General features: G+C 37.5%; 1 protein-coding gene across 1 annotated transcript; it reads left to right on the top strand.

Annotated features, from left to right (window-relative positions):
• Nucleotides 1–3,592: 3,592 nt before the first annotated feature.
• Nucleotides 3,593–18,415, top strand: dis3 (DIS3 exosome endoribonuclease and 3'-5' exoribonuclease). The gene is made up of 21 exons (XM_084107165.1): nt 3,593–3,888; nt 4,875–5,032; nt 5,141–5,334; nt 6,898–6,971; nt 7,079–7,246; nt 7,375–7,536; nt 8,108–8,224; nt 8,620–8,757; nt 9,053–9,199; nt 9,295–9,411; nt 9,500–9,601; nt 10,144–10,208; nt 10,326–10,410; nt 10,497–10,624; nt 10,732–10,818; nt 13,100–13,256; nt 14,879–15,093; nt 16,519–16,687; nt 16,801–16,959; nt 17,091–17,213; nt 17,788–18,415. Exons 1-21 carry the CDS (start codon nt 3,670–3,672, stop codon nt 17,854–17,856), a joined length of 2,853 nt encoding a protein of 950 aa, XP_083963291.1. The 5' UTR covers nt 3,593–3,669; the 3' UTR covers nt 17,857–18,415.
• The last annotated feature ends 34 nt before the right edge of the window (nt 18,416–18,449 follow it).

The following is an 18,449-nucleotide window of genomic DNA, read 5'->3' on the forward strand; positions in this document are numbered from 1 at the left end:
TTTATCTGGAGGGCTTGTACATTGTGTAGGCTATATGGTGTGTGAAAAGAGTCAAGACAAAGGGGGTCTGATGCTCCAAGGCCCAGGGAACATAAATGAGGGGTGTGAGGTCAAAGCAGCTGCACCTGCTGGTGGCAAGACCCCAGACCTGCACTTCTGAGACAGAGCTGAAACAATAATGGATGTTTCTGGGATTCAGAAGACAGAAAGACATTTGTGATTGCATAATATCATGGTATTTTCTCAGCTGCATAGATGTTAAATATAAGGATTATCGCTCTGAATGCTATACGATAATACCATTCTGTAAGATCTGTCCTGTTTTTGAAGCTTAAATTGGTAAGAATGCATGAAAAAAAATCTAGATTGAATCACATAGATCAGGGTTTTATAAACTGGGGTCCGGGGATCCACAGGGGCCGCAAGGGAGTGATAGGGGGTCCTTGGAAAAGTTTAGAGAAAAACACTGAAAAAACTTTATTAAACTAACCAAATACTAACTAAATTTGATTACAATATTTTTATTTGATTTAAATAAATAACTAATTGATAAAAATAATAAATGAATGAAATTTGATTTAAATAATTAATAAATAAATTATATTAAAATAAATAAAAATGGCTTTAAGTAGCCTAAATAATAAATCATAGTGTGTAAAAATGCCAAAAAATGCCAAATAATAATATTTTTTCACAGTATTAAAGCTACAATATGTAATTTTCTTTCGCAGCTAGGGGTCGCTAACCTCTTACAATAACAAAGGCGCAGATTGATGATGCAGTGAATAAGTGGAATCATGAAATTTGTCGTCATGCCGATGGATCTAATAATGTTTATAGGAAATAATGTTTATGGATGAGTGAATACATTCATGTTTTTTAACATGCCTGGGGAATGAAGCAGGGCGCGATTGCTAATAAGAGACAGATATCAGTGCCACAATGAGAGTCCTACGGATATAAAGGAATGAGGACATTTAGTTTATGTCTATTTCTAGTTTATGTAACAAATTAAAATTGTGAGGGAACGCAGTGCTGTTTCATTTGGTCTAACGTTACACTATCATACTAAACTGCATTTGAGTGTGTTGAAAGTTATAATGTTATTCTATGTGTTAGTTTGTTGGCTGTATGAAACTAGCAGTAAGCTAGATCAACATTAGAATAACATAACTTTACTGATCATATTCTAACATTTTATCATGTTGAGCTATATAACATTAATTTGTTTTATGTACATTTGATCACCTGTCTAATAAAGTACATGCAAGAGCAGCATCTCTGTCAAGTCCAAAGTTAGTGGCGGACGTGGAGCTCTCGGCATCTCGAAAACGCCACACCGATATTGATCCTCATTTTATTTCTCCTTTTGTCCCAAAGTCTGCTTGCCATGGTCCATAATGTTTGAACGAAACAACAACAGCGTTTCGCTAGATGTTACGCACTACGCAGTTGTCCACGTCTGTCGCCATGGATACTATGGCAGTACAAGCGGAAACCAGGGATAACGCGGATATTACGTCATTGACAGGCAACAAGTGAACAGGGACGGGCACTATTTAAAATTGTGAATTTCTCTGAAAATTCTTGGAAACTACAATTGAAAGAAATATATAACACTGTGTAAGTGATTTTTGGATATTTTGATAGAAAATTCTTACATATTGTAGCCTACCTTTAATGTCTTTATAGGCTACATGAAAATATATAACAATATATATGCCAATATAAACTTTAGGATGGGGGTCCCTCTCATGAGGATGATCATATTTGGTCAAAAGAATGAAAACCCCTGACATAGATTGTGGGTAATTTCATAGTCCAGTAAAATGTAGGCCTATTTTCATGATTTCTGAGATTTAATTGCATGCATATTTTCTAGTGTCGTATGATTGCACAATGAAAAATAGCAAAATAATTTATCTTCTTCTGATAGCATGCGGTTCATGTAGAGCACACTGCATATCCCCAAAATACGGCTGTTATGTGAGCCATGAATAAAGGCAGCAGTGCAGTTGTTTGCTATGTGAGTTATTAGAGGAGAACAGTTTTGGAACAGGCTAGGTAAGACCATATGCACAAGACCTTATCTGTCTGGTATCTAAGGAAACATGCACCAACCGAAACGTTGACACATTTTCTCATGCTCATAAATCATGGGTGACTGCAAAATGTCTAATGAAGCACAACATTACTACAGCTAAATCTTCAGTCAAGGATCAGTTCTACAAATGTTTAGTGATTGTTTGTTTGGTACTTTTGGTTCATCTCAATGAATCATTTAGGAATTTATTCTGCCCTCTACTGATCTAGGGCTCTGACTCATGTGTGTATCTGAAGATAATTATATGAATGCTGATGATGTGAAAAACACAGTACAACTTTAAAGCTAAGCTCTTTAAACTTTAACATGACCAACCACAGTTAAGCTCTGAAAACAAATCTTACATTAAAAACTAGAGCTGTTATGGAAAATATGTACATGCCCAGTATTGTATTACACATTGTTTGTATTTATGAAAATAATCATATTTGTTTGCAGGCACTATTAGAGGTCTCAAATCGTTCATGAACAAATTGTATTCATTTTATTTAACAAGATTTTGTTATTAGCACTATGCAAAATGCATAGAGCTAAGAGCCCTAAATGAAACATATTTTAGAAAAAGAGCAAATAGCCTATGTCAAAACCTTTTAAAAAATTGTTTTGATTGGTAGTCTATGAGAATTAGCCATCATAGAATGAGGCTGCATGGAATAAACCACCAGTCGAATTGAGGTTGTGATAAATTCTGATAGCTGGTTTTCATAGTTGGAACATGATGGTCATTTTTCCTTTGTTTCACCTATAAAACGGAAATGATGACTTTAAAATAAAAAGATTAAGGTTAGGGTTATAAATAATTAAAATAACAATAGTAATTCAATTCATAAAAACAAAACAAATGAATGTTGTAAACAGCTTCAAATTGAATTAGGACCTAATGTTGTTTTAAATGAGCCATTTAAGAGGCTTGTGGCATCACAAAACGCTTTTAGAGGCTCCATTGCAAATGTACTAAAACAAAATGTGCCTTTTGCTTCGTTCAGGAGTGTGAACCGTGAACGGTATCGCATTCAGGAAGCAAATCAGGAGCTGTTTTAGCACAGGGACAAAATAATAGATTTTCTCAGGTAAATGTGTCTATTACAAAAAAAAAAAAGGGGGGGGGGGGGGGGGGTCATTGAGACAAGTCAAATGATACATTTTAGCTATGCCGCCCTTCCCACACATTGACGTGCATCGTCTTGGATAATAAGTGTTGTATCTTCCTCTAGTGGTGTAATATGGTAAAGACAGAGGAGACCAACTCAGCTCTAACTCCACCCCATTGTGAACATCAAAATGGCCAGACAGTATCTTTCGGGGAGTTTGGAACTGTAAGGGAACAGCTACAAAACACACTCTGGCTGCTTGGAGCCTCCGGATAGTGTACAGTTTTAACAAATACATTTGTGTCGTTTTATATGTGCATTTTAAGTGCAGTGATATAAGGTAAATAACCCTTTGCCTCGCTGAATCACTCCGGAATAATATTTAGTTGGCGCACTGGTATACACACACGTGGGTTATCTGAGTGTGTTTTGGTGGAACAGCTCCTCAAAACCACAGTCGGTAGAGTTTGGACCATGTTAAAATCCAAAACATTTGTGAAGAAGACCCGCTCTGGTGGAGTGTTGAAAATAGTGCGCGAACATTACCTCCGAGATGACATCTGGTGCGGAAGTGAAGTTTGTAAGGAGTGCAAAGATGAAGCTCCAGTGTTACAAGAGGACGCGTGCATAGAGAGTAACCTGTGCTCGTATCCTCACTATTTAATCCCAGACACCAATGTGGTTTTACATCAGGTAAATGGTCACTCATTTTAATCTCATTTCAATTCGCTGTTAACAATAACATGCATTTTTACTTGTTTTTGTAATCAATCAACTGTCATATCAGCATGTTAGAAGATCAGATGACTTCTTGTTTAGGTCAGTGTGAGTGTGTGCCATAACACGAAGCACCAAAGAAACCTATTGCACATGAATTGTCTGTTCAGTTATTGGCAGGTTAAAGGCATTCTTAGTATAGGTGATCCTCTAAAAAATCGTATTATCATAACTGCAATCCTAAGCATCTTGCAATTGCAAAGTTCATGTCACTTTGGATAAAATAATTTGTAAGGTAATAAAAAATACTATGTATCACCATATTTTCCAACTTGATTATTCACAGTATACAGATAAATTATTGCATTGCAAGTTTTCTGAAATGTAGTTTAAATATGCAAATAAAGCCACATCTAATTAAATATGCACTGATTTGCGTACATTTCTAGAACTCAGAAAGCAGAATATTTGAATAAAGCCAGGTTCTAAATTCTTGTTTTTATTTTGTTGACATATTCAAAGTTTTTACAGAGGGGATGTGGGATATCTGTTTTTATCACTCACTTATTAATATATAAAAAAATGTCAACAGCTCGAAAAATAAATTACCATATTTTAAGGAATAAAATGTTGTATGAAGAAACCCCTCTGTAAAAACCTTCAGAATACAGATGGGAATAAAACAGTTTGGTGCATTTAAGTGCTACTGAAGTGGAGATTTTGAGAAAACAGCCATATCTATTGTAATTGAAATCGACAGAAGCACATAAATAAGATGTATTAAAATAAACACTTAAATGTGTTTTTTGTATATTTTCTTTCCACTAGTCTGAAAAAATACATTTTATGGGGCAAAATAACCCAACATCTCAAAATTGACCAATGCTTGAAAAAACAATGGTTTTGCTTGGAGTGTCTTGCCTTACATGAGACGTAACTGATTTGGTATTCAATTCTCACAGCTTGACATCCTCGTGGACCCTCTGATCAGGAACGTCGTCATTCTTCAGACTGTTTTACAAGAAGTCAGACACAGGAGCGCCACGGTCTACAAAAGAATCAAGGATGCTATTCATGAGAAGGATAAGCACTTCTACACCTTCACTAATGAGCATCACAGGTAACACATCCTGAGAAGCTTGTCTTAACAGTTCCTTCATGACATGCTTTTGATTTAACGTGAATACATTCTTGAATGCATCTGTCTCATAATTCTCTTTGATTAAAGGGAGACATTCATTGAGCGAGAGCAAGGGGAAAGTGCTAATGATCGTAATGATCGAGCCATCCGTGTCGCTGCTAAGTGGTACACCGATCACCTGGCTAAAGTGACCGATGGTGGCCCGCTGAAAGTGGTTCTGCTGACCAATGACCGGGCCAATAAAGAAAAGGCAGAGCAGTGTGATCTGATTGTGTACAGATGTAAGACTTTTTTTTTTCTTTCTTTTTTTTTATTGATGTCAATGTGGCACTGGAAGTTTGAAGTACTGTCTTTATTATGGTTAGTTTAGGGTTAGTTTGAATTTCATTGTTCATGTTAAAGGGTTAGTTCACCCAAAAATGAAACTTCTGTCAGTAATCACTCACCCTCATGTTGTTCCAACCCCGTAAGACTTTCGTTCATCTTCGGAACACAAATGAAGATATTTTTGATGAAATCTGAGTGCTGGCTCACTCCTTCATAGGCTGCAAGGTAGAAAAGTTAGTAAAGACATCGTTAAAATAGTGACGAGAATACTTTTTGTACGCAAAAACCCCCCAAAATAACGACTTTATTCAACTATTAATTTTCTTCTGTTCTGTGTGGGCCTCTGATGTTAGTTCACGTAGTGTAACAGCGCAGCGCTTCTGGGTTGCACGTCAGAACGTAGGCTCACTATTGGCCAGCATCACACACATGACCAGCGTCGGCCAATAGTGAGCCTACGTTCTGACGTGCAACCCAGAAGCGCTGCGCTGTTACACTACGTGAACTCACATCAGAGGCCCACACAGAAGAAAATGAATAGTTGAATAAATTAATTCATTATTTTTGTTTGTTTTTGCGCACAAAAAGTATTCTCGTCTATTTGTCAAAGAATCCTGAAAAAAGTATCACTGTTTCCACAAAAATATTGAGCAGCTGTTAAAGCTAGGGTTGGCAATTTTTGGAGAGGTTAGCAATAGCCAGCTAGCTTTGAAAACATAAGAGTGAAAATGCCTTCAGAGTGTCTCTAAAGCCACACCTCCTCAAAAACACATGAACGCACAGAGCAGAGTCTGCAAAGCGTCACGAGAGACAGCATTAAATGACCTCATGTCTCAAAGCATATAACATTGCAGTGATAATGAACGTAAACAACTCGCAGAGCTCTGACTTGTACCAAAGTCCCTTTCAAGGAAAGTCTGTTCACTCGGCGGCCATATTTGCAACGCCTCCGGGCAGCTATTTCGGACATCCTATCTATTTGAATGGGGAAATCCTGAAATCTCAAAAACTGCTTGCCGAACTCACAGTTAAATAACATATTTCGAATCCGCAACAAAATCTGACATGAACTGTCTCATAAATGTTGTTTCTTATGCTCAACGAGCGTTTTTCAGGCTAGATGTGTCAATGCTCATGTGCAGTCCTAAGCGCGAGTCTCGGGTTATTATGGGAACCGGAGCTTCTAACGGCAGCTGCAGTGAAGCGCTTGACTTTACCAATCAGCGATTGGCTCTTTTACCTAAAAGTAACAATGCTGAAAATTCAGCTTTGCTATCACAGGAATAAATTACATTTTAAAATATATTAAAGTAGTCTGTTTTTACTGTATTTTAATTAAATAAATGCAGCCATAGTAAAAAAATCTTACCAACCCAAACTTTTGAACGTTGATTGCATTAATTTATAATTAGCAAATTTTAATTGACAGCCTCAATCTTCATGTAAGGATATTTGCATAATTGTTACAATTAAGATTTAAAACTGAATGCAGGTTTTATTTCTATATTCTTTTCTAGGTGAAGAGTATATCAAGAGCTTGATTGGCAATCCTGAGCTTGTGGACAGGCTTGCTTTGACAGCTGATGATCAAGTGCGTATAATGCGATGAAGAATGATCAAGAAAGCTTTTCGTTTTTGTAAATATTTTTTTTATTGTTTTATATAATGACTTGTGTCTTTTTTTATGATTCTCTATAGAATGAAGTCACTGGCAGTAAGTTACTCTTTCCAGAGCACCTGCCCTTATCCAGGATTCAGACTGGCATTAAGAACGGAACGTTTCTTCAGGGCACATTCCATGCCAACAGAGATAACTATCTGGAGGGTACGGTCTTTATACATCGAGAGGGGTCGGATATCAATGAGGTAGGCAGGTTATCGTGATGAAAGACAAGCTATTGATTATTTTAATTTTATAAAATAAATTATTCATGTATTTCTAGTCATTTTTGTCATATTTTTAAGAACATTTGTAACATTATATGTTCTGGCAGGTTTTACTTCGAGGCTTTCAGAACTTAAACCGGGCTGTGCATCAGGATGTAGTGGCTGTTGAACTCCTACCCAAAGAACACTGGGTTGCTCCATCATCTGTTGTGCTGCTGGACGATAGTCCAAATGATGAAGATGCTGAGGAAGATGAGACTGAGAATAAGGTAGGATAAGTCCCATAAGATCAACAGTTGATATAATTACTAGAATGTATCGAAATACAATGTGTAGTTGAATCAGAACCCTTTATTTCAATAATGTATTATGTATAATGTAATGTATTATGACAACCGATATATTGGCCGATAAATCTAAATCTAAATTTTGATGTAATTTTGAGAGCATGATTACAAAAACAAAAGCCTTGACCAATAAAAGCCTTGTCCCAAGCACACAATTATAATTTTCTCATTGCAATTTTATGTAGCCTATATGACAACACATGTTGCACTTAACTATATTTATATTCCTGAATTTGAAGTGATATATATTTCAAGTAATTCAAAACCATCATGGCGAACAGTGCGCATCCTCACTTGAAGGGAATAAATTCATTATTTATCAGATTTAATATATCGGCCACATTTTCTTAGTGGGCCGATAACGATAACATTAAAAACAAACATATATCGGCCGATACCGATATGATGGCCGATATATTGTGCATCCCTAATTTTTGTGACTTGTGTGACACCTTTGTAATGTGTGTAGTGACTCTTTGCTGTCGTGTTGTAGCTGAAGAGTGAAGCATCGGAGTCTAGCGCTCTTAAGCCCACTGGACGAGTGGTGGGCATTATAAAGAGGAACTGGAGGCCTTTCTGTGGGATGCTCTCACAGTCACAGATCAAAGAGGTAACAGTGATCGGCATGTTACAATGATTTCTGAAAGATCATGTGACACTGAAAACTGGAGTAATGATGCTGAAAACTCAGCTTTGCCATTACAGGAATAAATGACATGAAATATATGTGAGTTACATGAAGTGATTAGTGTAAACTGAACTAATGAAGTTTGAAATGTGGCGACAGAATAGTATGCTTATTAAATCTTATTCTGAACAGATAAATGAACAATAATACAGTTTTGCTCATATAATCACGGTATTTTGATCAGTATTACATGACTGCTTAGGTGGGGAATTAGCTTTTTTTTTCTTTTTTTTATAAAGAATCTCTTTTTCCTTAATCCCTTGATGTTTGTCTGATGCATTGCTGCATTAATGAACTGTTTTGAACTTTAACACCAGGCAACAAGACACCTTTTCACCCCAGCAGACCGACGAATCCCACGTATTCGAATCGAGACTAGACAAGCCGCAACTCTGGTTGGACAGAGGATTATGGTTGCTATAGATGGCTGGCCTAAAAACTCCAGATACCCAAACGTAAGTGTCAGTCATTTACGCTCTTCACTTTATACAAATAATGGCATGCTGATTTGACTCGAGTTTTAGACAACAGATTTCCCTCAGAGATGCATTTTTATAGTGTTTTGATGCAAGCTTGCTATTTAGGATTATCAATCCTGCATATTGTGTATTAATATCTACTTTTTCTGCATCTTTACACAGACTGTTTTAAATGAATGATTAAACATAGCTTGAGTCTGGAAGCCTGGATGATAAAATTCCACTGGTCATTTCAAGATCACTTTATATTATTTTTCTCCATGTCTTTCAGGGACACTTTGTTAAAAACCTGGGTACTGCAGGAGATAAAGAGACTGAGACAGAGGTGCTTCTCCTAGAACATGATGTTCCTCACCAGCCCTTCTCTCAGGCTGTTCTTAGCTTCCTTCCCAAGATGCCCTGGAGTATTACTGAGGAGGTAGGGCAGTCATGCTTTGTTGTGTCAGAATGTTTCATTATAACTGCTCAACTGGAAATGCTCAAGGCTTGATGTTTATCTGTGATTTCCTGCAGGAGTTAAAGGTCAGAGCAGATCTCAGACACCTCTTTGTGTGTAGTGTGGATCCTCCTGGCTGTACGGATATTGATGATGCTCTTCACTGTCGGGAACTGGAGAATGGAAACTTGGAGGTATGTGTAAAGTATTTTGAAAGGTAAAGGGAATGTAGTAGTGCTGTTCCTTTGGGGTTTTGTACTGAATGGCATGCTTTTCTTTTAGGTTGGCGTTCACATAGCAGATGTCAGCCATTTTATTCGGCCAGGAAATGCACTAGATCAAGAGGCAGCAAGCCGAGGCACTACAGTCTACCTTTGTGGAAAGGTACTTGTTTGTGGAAAAAAATGATTATGGATTGGCTGGGTCAAAAGCTATAACCAGAAATACTCATTTTAAATTAGCCTTTTGTTTAGTTTAACTATTGATTAATTATAAGGTTATTAGTGTTATTTTTAATAATAAATTAATACTTTTATTTAGAAAGGATGCTATAAATTGATAAAAGACGACAGTAAAGACCTTTATATTGTTACATAAAAGATATTTTAAATGTCATTATTTCTACTCATCAAAGAATTCTGAAAAAAATGTATCACAGTTTACACAAAAATATTAAGTGGCAGAACTGTTTTTAACTTGTAATAAAAGGAGGTTATTTTAAATTGTAATAATAATTCATATTATTACTATGTTTTACTGTATATTTTTATCATATAAATACAACCTTGAAGCATGAGACTTTTTAAAAAAAAACTTTAAAAAAAATCCAACCCCAAACTTTTTAGTGGTAGGTGTAGGATTAATCTTTTAGTTGTTTTGTTTGTGCATATTACTTTTTTGTGATAAATAGTCATTCCTTTCCACAGAGAATTGACATGGTTCCTGAACTTCTGAGTTCCAACTTGTGCTCTCTGCGGTCCAATGTTGAGAGGTGTGCTTTCTATGAAACCATTTTCCTCTGTGATTATGCTTTGTAAACTCTTTATTATATATTTACACATTAAATATGCTTTAACCTTCACTGTCTAATATTTACTTTGACACTCAGGTTAGCATTTTCTTGTATTTGGGAGATGAACCACAAAGCTGAAATCATCAAAACTCACTTCACAAAGAGCATCATTAACTCCAAGGTATGCTGCCTCTAATTTGAGAAAAAAATGTGTTTAAAACTATGTTCTATGATGGTCTTCAAGGAAGGGTTGTTTTGTCTTGTAAGGCCTCCCTTACATATGCCGAAGCTCAGATGAGGATCGATGACACCACCATGAATGATGACATCACAAAGAGCCTGCGGGGCCTTAACAAACTAGCCAAGATCTTAAAGGGCCAGAGGATTGACAAAGGGTATTTCCATTTAACTAGATCTGTAATTTTGAAACTATGATTCTGAAGCAGACTTTAACCCTTTGCGTTGACAGTTTGTAAGGGTTGCTTATTTTACCATTTTTCAGAGCGCTGACCCTCTCCTCTCCTGAAGTACGTTTCCATATAGACAGTGAGACGCATGACCCCATAGATCTGCAGACCAAAGAACTGATGTGAGTTCCATATACCTCTTTCTGCCTTTAAGTCTTTAAAATATGCTATGTTTTCTTTAGTTTTTTTTTTTGGTTATTTCTTATGGTGAAGAATAATAAATGTTTCCTGTCTTTGTCTGGATTCTGAAAGTTTAAATGTGCCCTTTGTTTTGTCGTAGATTTTTCCCTAAACCTATCTCATCTGACCTAAGTCTACCTGGGCCTATAATATTTATACTCTAGCGCGTCTACACATCGACGGCGGCTGAGTCTAATCCTATACTCTAGCGCGTCTACACATCGACGGCGGCTGAGTACAACCCTATACTCTAGCGCGTCTACACATCGACGGCGGCTGAGTCTAACCCTATACTCTAGCGTGTCTACACATCGACGGCGGCTGAGTCTAACCCTATACTCTAGCGCGTCTACACATCGACGGCGGCTGAGTCTAACCCTATACTCTAGCGCGTCTACACATCGACGGCGGCTGAGTCTAATCCTATACTCTAGCGCGTCTACACATCGATGGGCGGCTGAGTCTAATCATCGACGGCGGCTGAGTCTAACCCTATACTCTAGCGCATCTACACATCGACGGCGGCTGAGTCTAATCATCGACGGCGGCTGAGTCTAACCCTATACTCTAGCGCGTCTACACATCGACGGCGGCTGAGTACAAACCTATACTCTAGCGCGTCTACACATCGACGGCGGCTGAGTACAAACCTATACTCTAGTGCGTCTACACATCGACGGCGGCTGAGTCTAACCCTATACTCTAGCGCGTTTACACATCGACGGCGGCTGAGTACAAACCTATACTCTAGCGCGTCTACACATCGACGGCGGCTGAGTACAAACCTATACTCTAGCGCGTCTACACATCGACGGCGGCTGAGTCTAACCCTATACTCTAGCGCGTTTACACATCGACGGCGGCTGAGTACAAACCTATACTCTAGTGCGTCTACACATCGACGGCGGCTGAGTCTAATCCTATACTCTAGCGCGACGGTGGCTGAGTCTAACCCTATACTCTAGCGCGACGGCGGCTGAGTCTAACCCTATACTCTAGCGCGTTTACACATCGACGGCGGCTGAGTACAAACCTATACTCTAGTGCGTCTACACATCGACGGCGGCTGAGTCTAATCCTATACTCTAGCGCGACGGTGGCTGAGTCTAACCCTATACTCTAGCGCGACGGCGGCTGAGTCTAACCCTATACTCTAGCGCGTTTACACATCGACGGCGGCTGAGTACAAGCCTATACTCTAGCGCGTCTACACATCGACGGCGGCTGAGTCTAATCCTATACTCTAGCGTGTCTACACATCGACGGCGGCTGAGTCTAACCCTATACTCTAGCGCACATGAGTCTAATCCTATACTCTAGCGCGTCTACACATCGACGGCGGCTGAGTCTAATACCTGTTCCCATAACTAGCTTACTTCCTGCGCAGGAATAATCAACAAACAGACCCTAGCAAATGTCCTTTAAATGCTTTAATCACGGCCGGAGGATTTCTCGCCTTGCTTCTTCTCAGAGAATTTCCCCCAAGAAGAAGCAAGGCCGGAGGATCTCTGACAAATTCCATTGAGAATCCCACCAGCTAAAAGAATAGAACAGTTTTTATAGAATAAGGAGGTATGGCAAAAATGTCATACTGCATTACATAATTTCCCCACAATTTGATTGGTTTTCATAGACAAACCCTTCTGTTACCAGATAAAGCAAACTTTGTTTTAATGATTACTTCATTGTTAATCACAAGGTTCAAATTTAGTCATCTGTCTAGTTTCAATTCCCAAATTTGTTATTTATACACAACCAAAGTAAAAGGGGTATGGCAACACAACATACAACATTCAAAAACACAGGACAGAACGTTTTAGGACATTGTGTTTCAAAGTGTTATCATGTTAGGCCTGAAAAAGGAAGTAAGGTTAGATGTTAGAGACATGGTTAGTTTGATATACAGTTTACTATTTTATCTATTAAAAATCCACCACAGTTTACACTATTTCGAGTCCACTTTAGACATTCTATTAGTAGACTGTTAGGTTAGGGTTTGAGCTAGTAGAATAAGTTGACATAGTTGCAAAGTTACTTATAGTCAGTATAATGTTTGTTGGGTGGACCATCAAAATAAAAAGTTAACAGATATTAAGCAGACAGTCTACTAATACTCTAATGACTGGAAGTTGACATGTAGTTGCAAAGTTACTTATAATTAGTAGAATGTCTAAAGTGGACCATTGAAATAAAGTTGTACATGACCTTTACATATTTCCCCAGGGAGACTAATTCTATGGTGGAGGAGTTCATGTTGTTGGCAAATATCTCTGTAGCGCAGAAGATCTATGATGAGTTCTCAGAATGTGCCCTACTGAGGAAACACCCTGCACCACCACCATCCAACTATGACATCCTCATCAAGGCTGCAAAGTCAAGGGTGAGTGGATGTTCTTTGTATTATGTTTCTTCTTTATATAATCCAAAAAAATGTAAGGCCCCAGTATACTCACGGCAAAGTTACACACCTTTGCAGCTATACTGTTATTAACATCTGGATGTGTTTAGATGATGTTATATGTGCTGTGTGTTTTCTTCTCAATAACAAATTTAACACACAACAAAAATGACAGCAGTAAGCAAACAGCAGTAAAGAAGCATCTGAGCACAAGCTCTACAATTCAGAACTCTTATACAATATATTACTTTAAAGCAAGCAGCTTTACTGTCTTAAACATGAAAAAACAGTTTCAGTGTCTCTTTCAATTAGGACTTCAGTTTCTATTACAAAGCTGCTCTCTTTAGTGTGTTCATGTTTTTACTTGCGTCTGACCTCAACGGACTGAACAGAAGAAAGATTTCCATGTCAAAGAAGGCGGAGCCTCCACGCACACCTACCTATTATGTAGAAGGGCTTCTTTTGGGTTTTGGCTGTGGAAATTATACCACTAACTTACCAAGTGCACAAACACCATCATTAAATCAAGCCAATGTCAGAAGTTTTTTGTTTTATTTAGTTAGTGCCCTTGAAAACCAATTCAAGCAGGACAATATTCCCCATATTTGTCAACTAGAATTGATTTTCATGGGCACTTTTTACCTTGTAAAGACCTTCTATATACAACAGTGATGTTAGTTTTGATTGATCCCAGTTGTTTTTTTGTTTTATTCAAAAAGATTCATTAAGATTAAAGTCAGTGTATTTTTCTAGTCTGTAGAGCAGGGGTTCTCAGCCCTGGTCCTCGAGGGCCACTGTTCCTGCAGAGTTTAGCTCCAACCTTGATCAAACTCACCTGAGTAGCTCTCTAGTAATCCTAAAGAGCTTAAGTAGCTGGTTTAGGTGTGTTTGATTAGGGTTGGAGCTAAACTCTGCAGCACCAGGGTTGAGAACGCCTGCTGTAGACGTTACATCATTAAGGCTCTGATTTACTTGAAGTGAAATCAAAGAACGAACACGTTCGAAAGTGATGCTCTGCATTAATTTTCCCTATAAACATTGCACATGTTAAACATCTTCAAATTGCCAATGGTCCATGATGATTACTTAATATGTGGGTGCTCTGGTGCTTCACCTTCTTTGAAAATCTTTTCAGTTTAATTTGACTCGGTTGGTCGAGATTAGACACTGGGACAAAAATATGAATACACTTAATTGCAGAACTGGTGCAAACATACTCTCATCCCTATAATCAGATACCTTTTTAAATTTGTTCTTTTCTCATTGCTGTCGATTTTGTTGAGCTATTGAGAAGTAGCAAATATTTACATGCAAATCTAAAGGGCTCCCAGCATGGGCAGTGTCCTAATGTTTGCAAACAATATACCATTGCAAAGCCATTTCAAACTTATTTTTACCCCTGAGCAAAGGTTAATAACTATATCAGGGTCTGTAAACAAGTAGGTGGCGAGCAATGTATATTTGTGTATTGTGTTAGTCAGGGCATCCCAAACTTTTTCATGATATGACCCATCTACAGAGGTATAATCATCTCACATTTTAAATAAGTGCAGCATTTTGGTCAGTTTTATTGACATTTTTGCCTTGTCATTCCTTTTCTCCAGGACCTCGACATCCATACAGATTCAGCCAAAGCTTTAGCTGATTCCCTGAACAATGCAACGACTGAGAGCTTTCCATACTTCAACACTCTGCTGAGGATTCTGGCCACCCGCTGCATGATGCAGGCTGTGTATTTCTGCTCTGGCATGGACAATGATTTCCACCACTATGGCTTGGCATCACCCATTTACACACACTTCACATCACCCATCAGAAGGTGAGACAGACTAGTCCCTGTAAAATTGTTGTATTCAATCAATTTAGAGGCATAGTCAAACCAAAAATGATTTACTTCCCCTCATGCCATCCTAGATGTATACCTTTCTTTCTTCAGATGAACACATTGACGGTAATCCATACTATCCCAGTGGATGAATCTGTGTCTGCTGAAGCAAAACGATAGGTCTTTGTATAAAAATACTAATATTTAAAACTTATTTTAACAATTGCTGCCGACAAGCTGTCATACTTGCATTTACGAGGTTGTTACTTGCATTCAAAAGAGAGTTTATCCTTGACGTAAACCTAAGCATGTTGCGAACTGGGACATTACACAGAAGCACAGAGGACCAGTGCTTCAAAACACACTTTCTTTAAATCAAAGTAAACTTGACCCTCGCATGAAACCAAGTATGACATTTGGCAGGAAGCGATGGTTTATAGTTAAAGGGTTAGCTCTCCCAAAAATGAAAATTCTGTCATCAGTTAATCACTCATGTCATTCCAAGGCCATAAGACTTTTGATTAACTTCAAAACACAAATGAAGATATTAATGAAATCTAAAAAAGATATTAATGATATTAAAGAAAGTTGTGTTCCTCCATTGAAAGTCTATTCCCTCAAAACTCCGATGGTTCAAAACATTCGTAAAAAGATTGTGAAATGAATCCATATGAATCAAGCAGTTTAATCCAAGTCTTCTACAGAGACACGATCACTTGGTATTATGTGTAGATTTAATTTAATTGATCAATGTTTATATGTCAATAAAAAATGCAACGTTTCGACCCTGCTGGGTCTTCTTCAGGCAAAAAGAAGACTGAAGCCTGAAGAAGACCCAGCAGGGTCGAAACATTGCATTTTTTATTAAATATGGGAGCAAAGAGCAGTGTTGCGGACATCACATCTTTTTCACTTTATTAGTTCTTTTTGTCCTGCACCTGCCAGAAGGTGGGATGTGCACACAATTACTTTTTTAATTATATGTCAATAAAAGCCTGAATTAAATCTGCTCATCATATAAAGTGATTGTGTCTCTTCAGAAGACTTCGATTCATATGGATTTATTTTTCGATGTGTGTCATGATTGTAACGTTTATGCACATTTTGAAGTATCAAGAGTTTTGGGTGAATAGACTCAATGGAGGGAGAGAAATCTCTCAGATTTCATTTAAAATATATTTATTTTGTGTTTTGAAGATTAACGAAAGTCTTATGAGTTTGGAACAACATTAGGGTAAGTCAAGGATGATAGAACTTTCATGTTTTGGGTGAACTAAAAGTTAAAAATATAAAAACACATCGATTCATCCACTGGGGTCGTACGGATTACCTTCATTATGATGTACCTTTTTTTCACCTATTCATAAATTGACCCTTCTTGACTGAACATTTATGCTTGTTTTTTTATTTATTTTGTAGATACTCTGATATCATCGTTCACCGTCTGTTAGCGGTGGCTATTAATGCAGACAGCACGTACCCAGATTTGATGGACAAGCATAAGCAGTCGGCCTTGTGCAGCAACCTCAACTACAGACACAAAATGGCCCAGTATGCACAGAGAGCCTCAGTGGCATTCCACACTCAGGTAAACTGCAAGCACTAACATCAACACGTCTCCAAAAAACATGACTCTAATGGTGTGTGGCGTAATTGTTGCAGATTTTTTTTAACATGGTGTCTTTCATCTCGTCTCTACAGCTGTTTTTCAAGAATAAAGGAATCATAAATGAGGAAGGCTTCATTCTGTTTGTAAGAAAAAATGCCATCATAATCCTCATTCCTAAATTTGGTTTGGAGGGCACTGTGTTCTTTGAGAACAAGGACAAACCCAGTCCTCATCTCAACTTTGACTCTGAGGTACGCATAAACCTTGACCTCAGTCTGCGCAGCCCTTAACCAGGCAATGCTAGCCTTAGCTCAGGTTATATTCATGAGATATTGCTTGATCCTTTGAATGTTCTGAGGTTGAACCTGTTTTCTCTCCTCAGGGTCCCACTCTCAAAGTGGAAGAACACACTTTCCACATATTTGATAAAGTCAAAGTGACAATTAGCCTCGATGCTTCCAACCTCCAGCATCAGAGGATCAGAATGGCACTCATTGAACCAGTGGTACGTTTTTGCTAGCACATTACATGGCTCTCTTGAATACATGATTCTGACTGGTCAGTTGCAGCTGTGATTTGCTTTTTTTTATGTCCACAAAACTATAATTAACCACTCTCCTACACTCTACAAGTTTCATGGCTTTTATCACTTTCCACTTTATTCTTAAAATGCAAAAAAAGGATTTTAACTCATCAATAGTTTTTCAGTTGATTCATACAGTAAATGGCTATTATAATACTCATCAGGTGTCTTCTATCATAGAGGGTCATTTTGCAATAATTAAGGGATTTATAACCCAACCAAATACGTAATAAATGGACAGTAAATATTGATTTAAGTTAGAATTTTTGTTTATTTTGTTTTTACAATAAAGACCATCCTAGTGCTCATTTATCCCTTATTTCCCTTTGTTTATGGTATATTTGTAGTGATATCTCTCCCTGGGTTTATTTGTTGATTATTATAAGCTACATCTCTAGATAGAAGTTAGGTCAACAGGTCGAAACAATGTAGAAATAAAGTAAATTAACTTTTTAAATGTCACTAAAATATAGTTTTGTATTTATGCCTTTTCCAGATCCCTGGGGTTAGTGTACCTGTTCCTGAATCGGAACCAGTGGCCAAAAAACCCAGGCTTGACCGCTGACACCTGTGGACCAAGAAGCAGAGTACTTAGCAAAAATTAAATGAAAAGCTTTTCAGATCAGCTACAAGGTAGTTTCAGGGGAGCCTTGAGTGAATGCACAAGTGAAAGAAATTGATATGAAAGGGTTTTAGTAGTTTCTTTTTGTTTACATCAGTAGTTTTTGCTTTTTTTAATAAACTAGCTAATACACCATTTTCTACAATCTGTGATAAACTGTAGAATTATCATTTGAGCAGTACTGTTGTGTCATCCATCTGGATTCATTTTCAGTGAAAACAGAATATGAGTATTACATTTTAAATATGAATATTTTAAGAAATTTGTTTTTTGTTACTTTTTTGTTCAGTAAACAATCATTAGAAATTAGCTTTTCCATAGAAAAGTGTGAGATTTTGTGAATGCCTTCAGTGAAATTAATTTATATAAAACCAAATTCACATGCCCAAACATTTATCCTCTGAAATTGACACTTGTGTGATTTTTGACTTCATTGTTTGATAAGAACAAATGCTCATGAAAGTTTGGCTGAAAACTATATTAAATACTTTGTAGAGTTCAAGGGATTATCCAAATTTGTTCTTAGTGTTAAACAT

This window comes from Abramis brama (genome assembly GCF_963993115.1).
Source record: "Abramis brama genome assembly, chromosome: 2".
In the NCBI taxonomy this organism is placed as follows: Eukaryota; Metazoa; Chordata; class Actinopteri; order Cypriniformes; family Leuciscidae; genus Abramis; species Abramis brama.